At 44.1% G+C, this 19,678-nt stretch overlaps 1 protein-coding gene across 1 annotated transcript in view; it reads left to right on the forward strand.

The window, feature by feature from the left end:
• Nucleotides 1-11,171, forward strand: part of LOC115078752 (ATP-sensitive inward rectifier potassium channel 10-like) — a 57,217-nt gene extending 46,046 nt beyond the window's left edge. Inside the window, exon 2 of the mRNA XM_029581766.1 lies at nt 2,716-11,171. Within this exon, the coding sequence (XP_029437626.1) occupies nt 2,716-3,852 (1,137 nt within the window). The 3' untranslated portion in view covers nt 3,853-11,171. The remainder of the gene's footprint in view (nt 1-2,715) is intronic.
• The last annotated feature ends 8,507 nt before the right edge of the window (nt 11,172-19,678 follow it).

Below are 19,678 nucleotides of genomic sequence, written 5' to 3' on the forward strand. Positions count from 1 at the left end.
GAAGTCAGATATAATTTCCATGACTTGACTAGCAGGTGTATAAGCACAACCTCTGCTTATAAAACATCTGAGTGTACAAGCCTTTTTCTGCATGGCAGCGAAGTCCCCATGTGCTTGCAGCTTTTTGAAAGCTCGCTTGGCCTGTGCAAACATATATCTGTCAATTTTACTCACACAAAGCTTGCATAAGTCTATGAACATTCACCCGAAAATGATAAAAATTGAAAGAAAGACAAAAAAAGTAATAACAGCAGTAAGATATGGTACAGACAGGAGCAGAAAAAAGAACAGGTCCTGTGTGCTGGTGCCGGTCTGCATGATCTCTGGTCAGAATATATTTCTGGCCTGGTGGCAGGACACAACATATTTTGCTGCTGCTTCTCCTGTTTACCCCAGGATTTATGAAGAGTTTTTCCTGCTCATTCGTTTGTGGGAAGTTTTTCATTTTCTCTGTCAGCTTTGGGAAATGTGCGACATCTTTGTATTTTGCGCATAGCAAAAAGAAAAAAAAATGCATTTCTCTTTCTCTAGTGCTGGTCTGGTTTCATGGTTTTCCTTCACTCTTTTTTTAATACATGGAATACATTTTGGCTTGGCCTCAAGGCAGGTCAATATTCAAAACTAGCTGGTTAAGTATCTTAGCCAGTTACAACTTATGCAGCTGAATTACAATGTATATTCATGGGCACAGCTATGTCGCTGAATACATGTGTATAACCACCAAGTGCTTAACTGAATAGGTCTAATCGGCTAAGGGTAGGCCTGCTCTATAGCACGTCTAGTTTAGCTGCACAACCTATGTGGCTAAGTCCGAATATCAGCAGTTAGCCGCATAAGTTGTACCGCTAACTCGCTGTGTCCCGATCTGCCCCAAACATATGCGGCTTAACGTTTTAGACATATAAGGGACATACGGCTAAATGGTGGTCGCTGAATGTGGATGCATATTCAGCGGCCGCTACTTAGCTGCATAAGTCCTGCTGATCCGGCTAAACAGCGCTAAGCGCAGTTTGAATATTGAACTCTTTGATGGTAATTTTAAGCAGCATCCATGCCTCCTGTAAGTTTTTAACTTTATGAATTGCTCCTTTCAGTTTTGGTAAGTTCCTGTTCACTGTACACCGACGTGATATCTTTGATGAGCGGCGGTATATAAAAAAATTTATAAATAAATAAATAAATAAATATCCTTTATTATAGTTAAATGCTACTGCGGTAGTTTTCATTAGTATTCGCCCTCCAGTGATTCTGTCAAATTTTATTGCATTAGGATCACCGTTGCCAAGCGGATCCACCACCTTTATCTCTTGCACCAAGTCCTGCGTTTCACTGAGAACTACATGTAATGTGGTTCTCCCTCTCGTCAGTTCCATGACCAGCTGCTGTATGAAGCAGCCATTGATGGCATCCAGGAACTTTACTTCCCTCGCATGTCCTGATGTGACATTTACCCAATCAATACTCGGGAAATACAAGTCTCCTATTATTGTGTTATGCATTTTACTAACCAGTCTAATCTCTGTTAGCATTTTATAGTCTTTTTCCTCATTCTGGCCTGGCAGGGGGTAAAATATCCCCACTATTATACTTTCCCCTTTTACTCTTGGAATTTCTATCCATAAGGACTCCAGAGTGCAGCGTGTTTCCTACAAAACTTTTATCCTGCTTAACTCTATGCCATTCTTAACATATAGTGCCACCCTTCCACCAATTTTATCAGCTCTGTCATGTCATTATAGTTTGTACTTTGGTATCACAGAGGCCAATATCTAGCTGATGAGTGGCTCAGCTAGTTAGCCAGATAAACATACCCGGCTAACCAGTAGGGTATATTCACCAGCGCGGTCATAGTGCTGAATATACCCATCTCTCTTAAAGTTAGCCAAATATGTTTATGTGGCTAACTTTAGGACAGCCCTAATGGCACAACCAGAGTTAGCCACATAAGTTAAGGGGCTAACTCTGTGCCTCCCTGAATTATCACCTGCCTGCCCCCAGGTGGTGGCTAAATTCTAGCCATATAACTCATTATGCAGCTAGAATCTAGCCACATACTGCTTTTAATATCGCCGGTTAGCCATTTAGATTAATAACTTTTCAGTTATCCGTCTAAGTATCCCATTGGTTATCCTCTTTCCACCAGGTCTCCGAGATGCTTGTTATGTCTCTATCTTCCTTTAGTGCCATACATTTTAACTTTCCAGTCTTATTTTTCTGACTTCTGGCATTTGCATTTGGACATTTTAAAGTAGTTTTATTTGTATTTCTATTTTTATATGTACCAGAACCTTCCAGTGTGATAACAGGACAGTGTGCGTATGTGTGTAACAGAACTCTCTCCTGTATAGTCACAGTCATCTCCTCCCACCTGATTCCTCTAGTGAAGTCAGAGCATAATGTGTGTAAATGTGTGTGTGTGTGTGTGTCTGTGTCTGTGTGTGTAGCAGAACTCTCTCCTATACAGTCACAGTTGTCTCCTCCCATCTGATCCCTCTAGTGTGGTCACAGCATAGCGTATAACAGAATGCTCTCCTATGCAATCATAGCCATTTTCTCTCACCTGCTCCCTTTAGTGCCGTCACAGAGCAGTATGTGTAACAGAAACTCTCTCCTGGACAGTCACAGCCTTCTGTTGATTGGGATATTACAGTATATAGTTTGTCCATTCTTACTGCATTTTTTGTGTATTTAATTTCTCAATCGATTGCTTTCCAGATGACCTCTTCAGTCAAGGTCTACTACAGCCAGACTACGCAAACAGATGGCCGCCCTCTGATTGGCCCGGGTCTGCGCAAGAGGCGGGTAATGACGAAGGATGGGCGGAGCAATGTGCGTATGGATCACATCACGGACAAGAGCTTCCTCTACCTCAAGGACCTGTGGACCACATTCATTGATATGCAGTGGCGATATAAGCTTCTCCTTTTCTCTGCCACCTTTGCAGGGACTTGGTTTATCTTCGGTGTGATCTGGTACCTGGTAGCTCTGGTGCATGGAGACCTTTTGGAGTTTAATATGTCAGCAAACCATACACCCTGCGTCATGCAAGTGCACACACTGACTGGTGCCTTCCTTTTCTCTCTTGAGTCCCAGACCACTATTGGCTATGGCTTCCGATACATCAGTGAGGAATGTCCCTTTGCCATTATCCTCCTCATCAGCCAACTGGTCCTGACAACCATCATGGAGATCTTCATCACTGGGACCTTCCTTGCCAAGATCGCCCGGCCAAAGAAAAGGGCAGAGACTATCAAGTTCAGTCAGAGTGCAGTGGTGGCCCAGCATGATGGAAAACTGTGTTTGATGATCAGGGTGGCCAACATGCGGAAGAGCCTACTGATTGGCTGCCAGGTGATTGGTAAGTTTCTCCAAACCTACCTCACCAAGGAAGGTGAAAATGTTAGGCTGAATCAGACGAATGTAGAATTCCAAGTTGACACCTCCTCCGACAGCCCTTTCCTGATCCTGCCACTCACCTTCTATCACGTAGTGGATGATTCCAGCCCCCTCCGAAATGTGGCCCTACAGTCTGGAGAGGGAGACTATGAACTCGTGGTGATTCTCAGTGGAACAGTAGAATCTACCAGTGCCACTTGCCAAGTGCGAACTTCCTACTTACCCGAGGAGATCCTGTGGGGTTATGAGTTTAGCCCTGTTATCTCATTATCATCAAGTGGGAAGTATGTGGCCGACTTCAGCCTCTTTGACCAAGTAGTGAAGGTGTCCCAACCATGCTGTATCCATGAGACCATTCGGTTTGGAGATCCTGAAAAGCTGAAGCTGGAGGAATCTTTCCGGGACAAATCCGAAAGAGAAGGAGGTCCCCTGAGTGTCCGAATCAGTAATGTTTGACCTGCAAAAAAGATCTTTTGAGTTTTATAGTTAGATCTTTTGTTATCCTTTTCTTGAAACTCTGCCTTTTATTCTCTCCAGTTCTCATGTCTATTGGAGTTTTTACAAGGCGGTTTTAGCTAAGCTCACCGTAGGAATGTTTGGGAAGATACATGGAGTGACCCGGATAGAGTTACTCAAGCCAGACTGCACTGGAAGCCTCTCAGCTGTTCTAAACAGGGCAATCTTGTCTAGAGAGAGCCACCAGTAAATAAAATCATCTTCATCGCGAACTTTAAACTTCTCATATCGCGTCTGTGATATGTGATTAACAACTGGTACAACTGGATGGAAATTTCAAGCTGCAAGGGACTAGGATTCCTATTTTTAACTTTTTGGTTGTTCCAAATAGGAATTATTAACTATAGTTTATTTTTCTGCAGAGTCTAATCCTGCTATAACCTGCACCATGAAAGCCGGTGTAAGAAATATTGCAATCTGATTGATTGATAGGGGGTGCGCTATTGTGATGTAGCAGACCGATCAAAAGCACACAGCGCTTATTATTATCATAGTTTTATAGCTTTTGGTCATTCGCCAGGAAGCTTTCACATTGCCCCATGGCAGCAGATAGCGTCTATGCTTTCTTCATAGTGAAACTGTTGCCCATACACTGGTGCAAACTTTGTTTTAAGTTTTAAAATTGTGATTTAGAATTGGTATTCTTTGCTGCTTTGTGTCCCAATCCATTTTATAAGCAGAACATTTGAAAAAGTGTGACCTGTAGAAAATACTTATGTAGAGGGCAGCAGTTCATATTCTACAATGATAAACCAAGGGAGCCAAAATCAAAAGAGTTTATGATGTCAACTTGAAAAGATGAAGAGGGACCCTCTCCTTAGAATATAAAATTTGAGTTTAGGATTCACTCTTATATAAATAGCAAGAAGAAATATCTTGAATCAGCAAGAATGAGGCGTCTCTCAGACCAGTAGGAGCACAGGATTACCTATTCTGTACTCAGGGAAGAGTCAACACGGGGTACCCCAAGTTACTGGGGGATTCTCCATTGTCACCCAACGTGGGATTCCCCAAGTCAATGTGGGCTTCCCACTCCTGAAAAAAAAGGAGAAAGGTCGTAATCTAAGACAAGTGTGGATTCCCCACGTTATGCTAAAAAAAAGGGGTACGGTTCTAGGGGCCACGATGACTGATTTGGAAAAGTCCGTCTCCTTTGTGTGCAGGAAGTTAGCTGATAAAGGTTTGATAAGTAACTCATGATCGAGTAATAAGCTGAGCCAGTCTTGGCTTATCGAGTTGCAATGAGCTTCCGTTGATGCCTTGGAAAGGTATCAGTGCTGCTGCTGTTAGCTCTCCTTCAGCTCAAATAGCAGAGCTGCCTTCAAACCTGAAGGCCTCTAGTTCAAATCCTGGCAGTGACGGCTCCTTCATCAAACACATATTGTAAGCTGAGATTTATTGTCCTGCTTTTCTTATTTTAAAACAATCTGGCAACAGCTCCCAGAATTCATTAGGATATGAGTGTAAAAATGATGGCTGGCTAGGCCTAGTTCTTGTGACCATATTTATTTGTAAAGGTACGTGTTTAAGGTTGGATGGCTTTGGGAATTTTAGCCTGCCTTTCCAAAGGATGCTTAAGGCGGCTCTCAACAGCATTATTAGAATTCAGGGAAATTAAGTTGCTGCCCCGAAGAGCTTACAACCTAAGTGGGTTCCTGAAGCAATGGGAGACACAGTGACCTGCCCAAGGCCACAAGGACTGTCAGTTGGGGGAAGTGGGATCTGAACCCTACTTTTCTTGCATTCTCAGCCCATTGCTCTGACCACTAGGTCGAACTTTCTCTGCGAGGCAGGATGGCAGCATTACAGGGTAGGGCATGGGGAAGGAAAAGGGTAAAAAGTGGAGTTGGGAGAGAACCGTATAATTCCAGGCTCTGGCTTGGTTTTGGAAGTGGATACATTAGCCCAAGGCTGGAGTAGTTGCTCAGGATCTAAACACTATAGGGGGGCCTATTCCAAATATCTAGGCATGTAGTTTAAAGAGTTGGGCACCTAGGTTTTCCTAAATTAACATCCCTTTCCCCTGAGCACCTATATATATATAGGCTTCTGTATTCACTAGGCACCTAAATTTAGATGCAAAAAAAAAAACTGGAAAGGGCTAGGGGATGGGGGGAAGTGAGTTAGGCACGAAGCACTTAAATGTAGGCGAATAAATACCAGGGCCTACATTTACGAACCTGAGTTGTTGGCACTTGAAAGTTAGATGAATTTTCAGCCAAAACCTTAGGAGCCTAAATTCAACTGAAACTTTTCCTAACTTTAGGAAAACTAGCTCGAGAAGTCCAGTTCTCTTTGACCATTGACTCTTTAATGTTTCCATGGAGCACACAGAGATGTCAGCGCCCATGGGCGCGCACGAGTTAAGAGTTCTGGGATTTATACAGCTGTAATTAATTCCAATATTTTTTAAATGTGTTGAGGCCTGGAGAGGTAGGGATCGAGGAGACTGCCTGAGAAGGAGTAATGTCAGTCAGTTTTGAATGTCTGTTACTTAACCTGCTAATCTGTGGATTTGTTTGTAGGGGATTCGGGAAGGGCGCTCTCTCTGGATTTCAATGTAACTCCGCTTAATTCCACTTGGTCCTCTCCACCCGTTTCTGGATGTTGTGGGGGAATCTGGCAGGTTTGTGCCCGAGTTATCCTACCGCTGGGGCTGAGCTGTCTAGAACCTCCCCTTCCATCCCCTTTTCATTTTTCTAAGCTGCAAACAGGAGGCAGACTGGGAGACTTGTAAGCATGCACAGAAAATTGCATTCTGATTGATGGATGGAGAAGCCAATAGATTCCCGAGATACAAGATCCAAATCATTCCGTCGACAGCACGACAGGGTTGCCATGTTGCACTGTGTCTCCATGTCCAGGGTGCCCACCTCACCTCAAAGAAGTCGCTCCTGTCCTGGTGTGCCTCATTGTCAGGGGAAGATGCCAACGGGGCTTCAAACCAGCAACAGCTAGGCGATGGAGGGCTGTAGCCTTAATAATAAGAGTTGATTGGGGAAATGGAAGTGGGTGTAACCCTTTGTTCACAAGGGCACACAAACGAATTGATAACTGGGCCTGTCCTCACACTTCTCATTCCCCTCTAATCTATCCCCAAGAGATGGGTATTTTCTCTGGGGGTGAAGGCAGATCTTCTTGGCCCAGGCAGTAATGATATTCCCTGTGTTTAATGGCTCTTTGGGACAGGTGCCCTTACGAACCAGACAGGACTCGCTGGATGGGTGTTCAAATTAAAGTTTATTGTAATTCCTCTTAAAAGAATCAACAGATGGAAAATAATGTCCAGCTACGTCCAGTGTCCCCAGATTTCCAAGAGCCAGGATTTGACTGCCCTTTAATTCTGTGGCTGCGTCCCTCCAGGCGGGAGATTGGAGGGGATTTATCCTCCAAGGGGTGGAATGAAAATGTCCCAAGGTGGCTGGGGAATCCTAACAGTGACCGCTCCGTTCCCAAAGTACCTGAGGTCCTCGTTGAACCCCAGACTTCACCTGGCAGTGTCCTGTGTCCCAAGGTGGCTGGGGAATCCCAACAGTGACCGCTCCATTTCCACAGTACCTGAGGTCCTCGTAGAATCCCAGACTTCACCTGGCAGTGTCCTGTGTCCCAAGGTGGCTGGGGAATCCCAACAGTGACCGCTCCGTTCCCACAGTACCTGAGGTCCTTGTTGAACCCCAGACTTCACCTGGCAGTGTCCTGTGTCCCAAGGTGGCTGGGGAATCCCAACAGTGACCGCTCCGTTCCCACAGTACCTGAGGTCCTTGTTGAACCCCAGACTTCACCTGGCAGTGTCCTGTGTCCCAAGGTGGCTGGGGAATCCCAACAGTGACCGCTCTGTTCCCACAGTACCTGAGGTCCTCGTTGAACCCCAGACTTCACCTGGCAGTGTCCTGTGTCCCAAGGCGGCTGGGGAATCCTAACAGTGACCGCTCCGTTCCCACAGTACCTGAGGTCCTCGTTGAACCCCAGACTTCACCTGGCAGTGTCCTGTGTCCCAAGGCGGCTGGGGAATCCTAACAGTGACCGCTCCGTTCCCACAGTACCTGAGGTCCTCGTTGAACCCCAGACTTCACCTGGCAGTGTCCTGTGTCCCAAGGTGGCTGGGGAATCCCAACAGTGACCGCTCTGTTCCCACAGTACCTGAGGTCCTCGTTGAACCCCAGACTTCACCTGGCAGTGTCCTGTGTCCCAAGGTGGCTGGGGAATCCCAACAGTGACCGCTCCGTTCCCACCGTACCTGAGGCCCGCGTCGAATCCCAGACTTCACCTGGCAGTGTCCTGTGTCCCAAGGTGGAAACTCCATTGGCTGTCTCCAGATGTTTTGTCTCCCTTGATGGTTTCTCTTCAACAGAGGACAGGCCTATACTGGAACCAGTTACTAAAGTCTCCAGTTAGGGGAAAAGAAGGGGCAGAAAAAATTCTCCCTTTCCCCCAAAAGGTGGGAAGATACACAACTTGCAAAAGCATGAATCAGGATCTCTTCTCACATCTGGGTGCTGCAATCTCCTCTTATGCTGGTCGAAAAGGTATGCGGTCCCTACTGACCACCCCGGGCAGGGATACAGCCTGCCAGGAATAGACCGGGTCCAAACTTCAAAAACCAGAAATAACTGTAAAACTGCTTACTGCCCCTCTTCCTTCCAGCCCTATTAAAGGAACTGGCGTGGCCTGTGCCTCTCCTCTCCTATGTCAGACTGGGGGGCCTAACTCAGAGAGCACGCATGATGCACATCCCTCTCTTCTGAAATCAAACTATGTCAGCCCTCCCCTCACCTCACCTAGACTAGTCCCCCTTGCGCCTAAGGGATTCCCTATTTCAGACCACCCCTGGGGGAAGTGCTGTAATGGATGGTAGGTCCCCCTGCAGCTCTCTGCCCAAGGGCTGGGAACTAGGGACATCTAGTAAAGACTCCTTAATGTCTACATAAGCAAAGCCTATGACCATAAGCGACCAAGAAGAGAGAAAGTGCCATGTCCCCTAACCCCAACAGGGGACCAGATTGGCTGAAACCAGACTAAAAGGGATTGCTGGGAACTGGAAGTTATTCATGACAAGCAGAAGGCTACTCAATGTCTCTAGGACGGTGAACTTCTTCCTTCCATGGTGAAGCTCTGTTACTTGCTTGAAGTTCCAGCTTTTGCCTTCTTCTAGTCTGCCAAGGGCCAAGCTGCAGATCCAATCTCTGAGCCAAGCTCCAGCTCCGGTTTTCTGTACTGATAAGCCCAGCTCCGATTCTCAGTGCCATGTCCCCAAAGCCTGCTCCAATCCCCCACTTCCACTCGCTGCTTGAAGCTTCAGTTCTAATTACTGCTCCAAACCTCTAGTTCCAGTGACTGCTGGGAGCTTCTGTTCCAGACACTGATCCATGCTCCCAGCTCCAGCTCCATGTTCCAGCTTTCAACTCCAACTCCAGCTCTGTATTCTGGTTCCAGCTTCGCATTCAAACTTCAGACTGCAACTCCTGCTCCAAGTTTTGGGTTCAGCTCCGTCTTCCAGCTCCACATTCCAGTGCATGCTCCAGTTCCTCCTCCAAGTTCTGGTTTAGTTTTCCATTTCAGCACACAGGGACTCCTTCCCCTGCCTCAGCCCCAAACTCCTTACCATGGATACCAGTGTGGCTAGTAAACCTGATACCCATTGCATGCAGGGGACTTGCAGTTTTGATTCCCCCTATGAAAAATAGGAACTACATCTCCCTGCATGCAATAGGGCACAACCAGGACTGGATCAGTCTCTTTGGGTTGATTTGGCTGACATGGCAATCTTAAGAACATTATGGTGATGAAGACCCCAGCTTAATGCAATGATTTTTTTTTTTTAATCAACAGAATAATCTCTCTCTCAGGATGAATTTAGAATACTGTAAGACATTGAATCTTCCAAACAATCAGTATTTCAGAGAGAGTTTGGCTACTTACCTGATTAAGAGCCATGCAATATGAGTCTTGCTATCTAGCATTTTCCTTCCAAGACCTCCAAAACCTAACAGCCTTTATTCTCTCAGAGCAATGCATTATTGACATCCTTTGTTTTGCAACTAAGTTGAGCAAATGTTTCCATCTACCTTATTCCAATTTACATTTTTTGGCATTCTCTTGCATTTTTAAATTCCCACATTAATGCATTCTGGTATTTGTAGTTCTGTATTTTTTTTTTGTTATAATACTATTATAATGGGTACTAAACAATAACATGGACAAGGAAGACCATCTGAAGAACCTTATTGAAAAGAAACTAGGATAGGTTTTGTTTGTTAACTCTTGAAGATGTCCTTCAACTTGGCCAACCCAAAAGGTCAACTAGGTTGAAACAGTCCTACTGGAAGTACAGTGCTTAATTCCAGTCTACATATTCCCTTGAAAGGACAAAATAACTTCTTAAGGAGTAATTTCTCCTGGGTTTTGGCAAACGCTCAGGAACGCTTTGTTCCCACTTCACCGGCACTCCCGAACCCATCAGAGAGCCCCCTCGTTCCTGCAGCACCAAAACTGGTGCACAGCAGGAGCCAGGGAAGCATCTGGAAGCCTGAAGAAAGTTCCCAAAGCTGAGGGATGACCAAAGGTTACGTCCTTAAAAAATGTACACCACAGCACTGTATACCTGTGAGGGAGACATTACCCTTCTTGACCTGTTGAATCTGCTAGTCTGGAGGCACGGATTTCACAGACATATTTTAGGGATCTTCTTGCATTCTTGGGCAAAAAAAAAAAAAAAGCCAGGCTTTTTTGAAGTTGCAGAATCGTTTATGAGGTGCACTATAAAACTAAGACTCAAACCTCAATTTATTTATTTTCCTAACATTTGATATTCCATTTTCTTCTGCAGGGACTGAAAAAGGGAAGGCATTTACTAAGTCATCCTTTTTTTGGTGCGTCTAGGTCTTTCCTCGAAGAGTTTGGCTCCCAGGATCCCAAATATTTGTGTTGCACCTGCTTTATGTTTTAACTTTGCACCTTCCATAATGTTAATATATAAATAGAGAATATTATATATATATCTATCTATACATATCTTATTTGATGTTGTGTGAGCAGATTTCCCGCTGCCCCTCCCACCCGACCCCCACCCCCACCTCGCAAAACACTCTTCCAATGAAGAGAAGGGCGACGCCTCTCCCGTGATCTCACAAGCTGCAGAAATCACTGGGGTCCATTTTCAGAGATGGAGTCAAGACGTGCACAGGTAAAACAGGGAGCTGTGAATGTACGTTGCCGTAAAGCCCCCTAAAAAACATAAGCGGAAATTCATAATGGGCATATATTTGGTTGCATTTTAAAAAAAGGCAATGGGGGAGGGGGGAGAGGAGGAGGGGCGTGTCATGAATCTATGCACATAACATACATTTTTTTAAATGTGTGTGTGTTTGGGGGGGGGGGGGGTGTCAGCCTGCTTATACCATGCACAGCTCTATGCCCCTTTGTCCAAAAGGTAAAGCTGTACCACTGGGCTGTAAAACAAAAAAAAAAAAAGGAGGTAATTTTCCAGACTGGGTTTTACACGTGTAAATGCACTTTACATGTGCAAGTGAGCTTTTGGAAATTGCTATGGTATATGCCATTAAATTGTCAATAGGCTTTGCCTGTGTTAAGTGCACTTAACCAGGGTAAATGGGCTTTTCAAAATAGCTTTGATAGTATGTTACAATTACGCACGCAACTCCTTCGAAAATCACCTTGAAGAGGTTCAAACCCAATTTATGCGGGTCCATTGTGTTTGAAAATCAGGTTGTGTTGCGCGTGCTTAAAGTGACACAAGGGACTTTGCAGTTGATTTCATTTCATTTAGGATCTCTATTTCTGCATTCCTTGGTACTAGGCTGGTTAGACGCACTATTGAAAATATACGCCTTAAAGTTTATGGTATAGTTTTTAAGTTATTGCAGAGAAACCAGAGTTGCCTTTAGGAGTTATTTGCTTTATAAAAACGGTAAGGGGAAGTCTTTGACTTTAAGAGTCATCCCTTTAATTTACCTGACTGTGGTATGGCACATGGTCAAATTACACTTCCCTTTAAGGACCCTAATTTGCCTTGTAAAATGTTAAGGATTTCGATTTTGCCTTAAAGGGATGTCTGGATGCTAAAATCTGGTCTGTTTCTGCTACAGAAATGGTTTAATCCAAAACATCCAGAAATCCCTCTGCTGGAAATTTAGAGCTACCCTGCAAAGGTGCAGGGCCTTCTATCAAAATGTCTATTAGCATATAAGAGACACGTGCCTCCTGACAATACATCTATCATTACAGCTAGAAATAATGCCATGTACCAAACATTGTATCTTCATCTGTCAAACCACAAGAAAATTTGCTTTACATGTCTTTCTGTGCTGCTACCTTTAAACCCTCCTGTGCAAGAAAGAAATAAGGGTGGTGACTGACTTTATGCTCTTCATTTGTTTGTAGCTGACACTGATTTGTTTAAGCTTGCATTGGCTGAGAGAGAGAGAGAGAGAGAGAGAGAGACTAGCCATAATGCCTTCACACTAGATAGGTATTTATATCTCTATGGAGGCCCACCTAATAACTCGAGATGAGGTTTAGGTATTAGTGTAGGGGTTAGGGGCCACTTTGACATTCAATGTGAGACTTACGAACAGAACAGTGGTCTCTTGTGAAGATTTGATGACCTTTGGAGTGAGGAAACTCACCCAAAGATGAGATTTGTGCAATGTTCTCTCAGCCTAGCTTGATGTTACCCAGGTAGAGAGTCCATCAAGCTAGGTTGAGAGAACATTGCTTTACGCAAATGAAAAAGGTGTAGTTAAAATTCGCAAAACTGTGAGCCCGGCCCACTTGGCCAAAATATCCTCCCCTTTTTCTCATTTGCATCGCAAATGGCATTTTCGCATGCGTTAAGTTGTTTTCGCATGCGTTAAAGGCGTTTTCGCATGCGAAAACGCCTTAACGCATGCGAAAACGCCATATAGCACTTTGATAAATGACCTCCCTCTGTTAGCTTTTCTCCTCTCTTACCAAAGCAGACTCTATGGAGGTCTATCTAGGTACAATAACATTTGCAGTTGAATGTTTTAGTTAATGGTGCGTGCGTTAAGGCCAGCACTCGATGTGATAATTGCCTTAAAAAGCTTTATGCGTCTGGAGGATTTTGGGGTGATTGTGTGGTTCTGAAAGCTTATTAAGGGGGCACTTCTCTTTAAAATTGCTTTGCACTGGACAGTCCCTGGGAAAGTCTGGGCTGTGCCGCGTTCAGTTGCAGAGGCCGAGCAAGGACGATGCTGAGAGCAGAGATTTCACCGGGTCACTAGATCAGCTCCCCGTAGAATCGGGATTTAATGCCCCAGCTGCTTCTTCATCAGCGAAGCAGCAGGACTTTTGGGGTGCTCCCTGGCCTCATCCTCCCTGAAAGAGGATGAGCTCATTTTTAAGTGCTGGACTGCTTGCACTTTGCTTCTTTCTGTCTGGTTCACCCAGCATGGGAGGAGCCACCCTGCAACCGGGATCTGTGCCCCCCTTTTCCTGGACATTAAGAGACCCTGCTGCCCACTGTGCTTGCTGTTATGGAATGCAAAATCTGGATTTCATGCACACCCTGCAATTAATATTTCACTCTCTGTTTTATTCCTGATGTATGTCAGATTATTCGGCTTAAATATAAGTTCTAGAAGATATATTTGGACACCAACATAAAGTATTCTGGAGAGGATGGGGGGAGTTTCTTGCCTCAGTCCAAAGTGATTATTTTATTGCACTCAACAGTGTTGAATTTTGGTATCATGCAATGCCCAAATGCCAGACGTCCCCCACTCAATCTGCCTTCCTCCCACTCCCCGCAAGAGCGATATGGACAAATTCATGGGTTCTAAAAATGCGCCTTCATTTAGGACCGGACGCTAGCGAGACAGCTGGAGAATCTGTAAGCAGCTATAGGAAATCACTCCGGCCTCTATGTAAGAAACCTTCCTGGGGTGTAGCCTGGCTGGCACCCTTTTGTCCCGTGGGTTAGTCGATTGGGTCACTCGGTCAGATGGGGGCTCAGCTGCTAATCAGAATGCATTGCAAAGCCAGCGGCTCCTTCTTGCTTCAGTAACAGGGGAATGCGTTGGCAGGTCTGGCCGCAGGGTATTATTTGACCATCTTACGACTGCAGCCTTCTGTGAGAGTCAAGCAGGGCTCTCAACCTGAAACCCCAGGTCAGCTCTCAGAGGCTGAGTCGGGCCTGGTGTTGCCCCAGTGCATCTCTGGACCTGCAGTTCCCTGCCTTGCCTACAGATATTGGAGCTACAGAGATGCAGTGGAGTACAGAACCAGGACTGGATGAGCTTGATGGCACTCGGTGGTGAGGTCTGTCACCTGGACAGGCTGAACCTAGGCATCTATGGAGCTGAAATGGAACAATAAGTGGAATAAGCCCAGGACTATCTCAATTACCTGGACACGGAGCCAGCTGGTGACCCTACTAGCGGGAAACAACACCAGTGGCGACCTCCTTCATTTTTTACTGTGAGTGATTCCCCCGACCTAACCATGGGCCACAAACATCACAATTTCAATCGTGCATGTAAACTCCCATAAAGCAGGTTCTTCCCAACAGGGGGAGGTTAGCGGATCATGATCAGAGTTCGGATTAAAGCGATCCGCTGCAATCCCCACAGAAATAAGCCTCTGACTCTATCAGGACAGGAAGGAGGGTCTTGGATATTTTGGTCCCCGGCTTATTGGATCACTTTAAAATGATGCAAAACTCCCGCCCAACCTGGAAGAACCTGGGTTACCGAGGGTAGTTTGAGATAATGCCGTCACAGGTCACAACCTTCTGGCCCACTGGTTCTCAACCTATAAGGAGCTCCCTTTGCATACAAGGGAGGCAGGGCATGCAGATCTATCTAACCACGCATATTCATTGGGGATATCCAAAGACTGGGTTGAGAGTGCTCTAGCCTGTCGCTCTTGTGTGTCAATAGGATTGGCACTGTGTGCTGGCACGGGCACCCCCTTAACCCTTAGTACAATAGTTCTGGTTTTGTCCCTATCACCTCCCTTGAGAGGCTGTGCCATGCCTCCCCTGTCCTGTCTGGGAAGAAATGGTGTCTAAGGTTACTCCCGAGTCTACCCACTTTGAGCCTTTTACCCATGAGGGCGTTCTTTCTTGTGTCTACCTTATGCCTTTCAGGCGTGTGAATGTTCCCCCCCCCCCCCCCCCCCCCGTGTCTTTTCTAAAGCTCTACCCCCAAAAAATGTTTAAATGCCATTTAAAAAAATAAAAAGTGCTGAACTTTCAGACAGGGTCATGTGTGTCGGCTTGCAATCACACTTTTGTCATGCAGTGCCTTGCATTAAGAACATAAGAACATAAGAAATTGCCATGCTGGGTCAGACCAAGGGTCCATCAAGCCCAGCATCCTGTTTCCAACAGTGGCCAATCCAGGCCACAAGAACCTGGCAATTACCCAAACACTAAGAAGATCCCATGCTACTGATGCAATTAATAGCAGTGGCTATTCCCTAAGTAAACTTGATTAATAGCAGTTAATGGACTTCTCCTCCAAGAACTTATCCAAACCTTTTTTGAACCCAGCTACACTAACTGCACTAACCACATCCTCTGGCAACAAATTCCAGATCTTGCCAGTTTTAGTTCATTTTGTGATTATTTTTCTGTTACCCAGTGCTCGACCAAATGTTTCAAAAATATTTCAAAATATTCCCAGAAGCCCTAAACATTTATAATAAAACACTTAATCTTACAGAAAGCAATGCTGACGCCTCTTTGCTCTTCCTAAAAAAAAACAAAAAACAAAAAAAAAACCACTGTTGTAAAGCTATCCACAGACGCTGTTCCAGAAACTTAACAGGATCTCAGCCCCACATAATGGTACAAACCCGACTCGGGCCTCGTTTCGCCAAAAAAGGCCGCATCAGGGGGAACATCGTTTGCATTAAAGCATTTTACAGAATTAAAAAAGGAAACGACAGAGAAAGCATCCCAATATCAGGAAAATAAGCACCAAAATCCCCTCCACATTATAACAGATAGACAGCAGTCTCTAAGCTATTCATAAAAGTGGGAGAATCACTAACAAGCAGTGTTAGAATATTTTGAAACTGATTGGTAGTTTGATTTATTTTGGTATTGGGGTACTTTTCAAACACTTTCATGGGGGCTGTGCACGTAAAAATCAAAATATTCGTGTGCAAGGATCATGGCGAGAGCATTTTCAGAGAGATGATACAGTACGCACGTACCATGGCAGTCACGCGGAAAAGCATGCACGGAGAGCGAGGACATTTCAAGGGCATTCCAGTGAGGGGACTGGAAGTGCGTCCACGTTTACCGATTTTATAAACGCAGTACGGCGTCAAACATGCGCTCATGCTATTACACCCGCTAATCATGTTCCCGCCTGTTAAATCCGACTTCTCTTTCGTCTGCGGTATTAGGGTGGGTGGTTCTGGAGCAAGTGGTGGAAGGTGTGAGTGAGCTGGTGGAGGTCGCTGTGAACTGGTGCTTGTTTGGATGTACGCACCCAAGCGTGAGTGATTTCATAAGCGAGATATGTATGCGTGTACATCAGCCAAGCTTACAGAACACCTGCATCTGTGCATGCAGTGAGGGTTATTACATGCACCTTTTACAATTATTCAGTGCATAAAATATATGCACATATTTTTATAAAATAGGTGTATATACTATGCAGATCCCTGCATTAAAAAAATGGGAGTGTACTGAAACATATGTGCCTACTTTCAGGACGGTGATGTGTGGTAACTACAGCTCCTGCTGCACCGCCTATAGGTGTAACTATAGGCGGTGTAACTATAGGCCTCCTACAGGTGTAACTCTAGGCGCACTTAGTTTTGCGTGTATGTTCTGAATTATAAACACTATTGAAAATTACCCGAACCATGTTTCACTGCTAAAGGCATTAAAAAAAAAAATGTCTTCCCTTTAGGACTGAAATATCCTCAAAATATTTGCCACAGCGTTCGCCCACTCAGCACGGAGGAAGAGTGGTTTTGTGATTGATCGCCCAATGGTGCCCAAGTTAAAGCTACTTAGTAGCAATTCTCCCACTTCCAGGAATTGCTTGGAGGTGGCTGTACATCCATTCAAATGCAGATTTTTCTTCATGTTGTTATTTTGTTTTCTCTGATATCATGACACTTTCTCTGTCATTTGCAAAGAATTTTATCTCCGTAAAATTCTTTTATGCAGATGATGTTCCCCTGATGCAGCCTTTGTGGTTAAACTTGGTCTGTGCTGGGCTTTGTAACATTATTTGGAGCTGTGACCAGCCAAAGGTTTGGGAGGGGCGTCTGTGCATAAATCGATAACGATGTTTTGTTTTGTTTTGTTTTTTAAAGGAAGACTGAAGTGGTTGTCAGTATTGCTGTATGCAAGATTAAAATAGGTATCTGATTATAAATGTTTGGATATCCTACTTTTTGGGATATGGACACATTAAATGTTGAAATGTTTTTGGCACATTTGGTTGGACACTTGGTAACAGAAAAATAAAATAATGGAGTATGATCTGATTATAATGTGCAGCACTTCCAGCCGATAAATGTGATCCCACCTGAAAATTCAGCCCTTTTTTGTTTTATTTAAAATAAAGATTTTTTTTTATACTGTTTTATTTATATAAAATTCAGAGATGCAATCCACTTTGAAAATGATTCCCCCCGGCACGTCTTCTTCCTCATGTCTTAAGCACATTTTACCTATTTTAGAAGGGAACCTCAGTTGTTGGTAATTTAAATTTGTTTTTTTCAAAAGAAATGTGTGCTTCCTAGTTCTTTTTTTAATACATGCACTGTACTGAGAAAAAGAAGAGTAGAAATGTATATTCTACAAAGGAATGGAATGACCTCGCACTAAAAGTCTGATTGTATTTGAGAGAAATTAAAAGTGTATTTTTTTCTGTTTTATTGTTTAGAAATGTTACTAAATAAACTCATATGTATGATGACAGCTATTGACTTGGCTTCTGCTTTGATCAGTAACAAGCGCAAGGATAACGTGAGCCATAAATTATCTACCGAAAGGATGTGGTGGTGCCTGAGAAACCAAAGTTCGAGGTGCGGGAATTGCAAATGGTCGTGTTGTAGGTATCAGGTTCCGTATGGTTTCCAAAGACCATATCCAAGGTAGATACAGCCACCTAGGGCTTGTGATTTAACTGCTCTGAATAATTTTGTATCATCCACAAATTTGATCACCTCACTCGTCGTATTCCTTTCCAGATAATTTATAAATATATTGAAAAGCACCGGTCCAAGTACAGATCCCTGAGGCACTCCACTGATTACCCTTTTCCACTGAGAAAATTGACCATTTAATCCTACTCTCTGTTTCCTGTCTTTAAACAGTTTGTAATCCACGAAAGGACATTGCCTCCTATCCCATGACTTTTTAGTTTTTTTAGAAGGCCTCTCATGAGGGACTTTGTCAAACGCCTTCTGAAAATCCAAATACACTACATCTACCGATTTACCTTTATCCACAAATTTATTAACTCCTTCAAAAAAATGAAGCAGATTTGTGAGGCAAGACTTCTTTTGGGTAAATCCATGTTGACTGTGTTCCATTAAACCATGTCTTTCTATATGCTTTGTGACTTTGATCTTTAGAATAGTTTCCACTATTTTTCCCGGCACTGACGACAGGCTCACTGGTCTATAGTTTCCCGGATCGCCCCTGGAGCCCTTTTTAAATATTGGGGTTACATTAGCCACCTTCCAGTCTTCAGGTACAATGGATGATTTTAATGATAGGTTACAAATTTTAACTAATAGATCTGCAATTTCATTTTTGAGTTCCATCAGGTGATTTGCTACTCTTTAGTTTGTCAATCTGACCTACTACATCTTCCAGGTTCACAGTGATTTGGTTCAGTTCATCTGACTCATCACCCTTGAAAACCATCTCTGGAACCAGTATCTCCCCAACATCCTCATTAGTAAACACGGAGGCAAAGAATTCATTTAGTCTTTCTGCAATGGCTTTATCTTCCCTAAGAGCCCCTTTAACCCCTCGGTCATCTAACGGTCCAACCAAATCCCTCACAGGTTTCTTGCTTCAGATATATTTTTAAAAGTTTTTATTATGAGTTTTTGCCTCTGCGGCCAACTTCATTTCAAATTCTCTCTTCACCTGTCTTATCAATGTTTTACACTTAAATTGACAATGCTTATGCTTTTTCCTGTTTTCTTCAGATGGATCCTTCTTCCAATTTTTGAAGGATGTTTTTTTTTAGCTAAAATAGCTTCATTCACCTCACCTTTTAACCATGTCGGTAATCATTTTGCCTTCTTCCACCTTTCTTAATGCGTGGAATACATCTGGACTGCCCGTCTAGGATAATATTTTTAAACAATGTCCATGCCTGTTGAACACTTTTAACCTTTGTTCTAGTTTAAAAGCTGCTCTATCTCCTTTTTAAAAGTTAGTGCCAGCAGCTTGGTTCCACTCTAGTTAAGGTGGAGCTCATCCTTTCAGAAAAGTCTCCCCCTTCCCCAAAGTTTCTCCAGTTCCTTACAAAACTGAATCCCTCTTCCCTGCACCATCGCCTCATCCATGAATTGAAACTCCGGAGCTCTGCCTGCCTCTAGGGACCTGCACGTGGAACAGGAAGAATTTCAGAGAATGCTACCCTGGAGGTTCTGGATTTCAGCTTTCTACCTAAAATCCTAAATTTGGCTTCCAGAACCTCTCTCTCACATTTTCCTATGTTGTTGGTGCTCACATGTACCAAGACAGCCGGCTTCTACCCAGCACTGTCTATAATCCTATCTAGGTGATGCGTGA

Source organism: Rhinatrema bivittatum, chromosome 16 (assembly GCF_901001135.1).
Source record: "Rhinatrema bivittatum chromosome 16, aRhiBiv1.1, whole genome shotgun sequence".
Taxonomy (NCBI): domain Eukaryota; kingdom Metazoa; phylum Chordata; class Amphibia; order Gymnophiona; family Rhinatrematidae; genus Rhinatrema; species Rhinatrema bivittatum.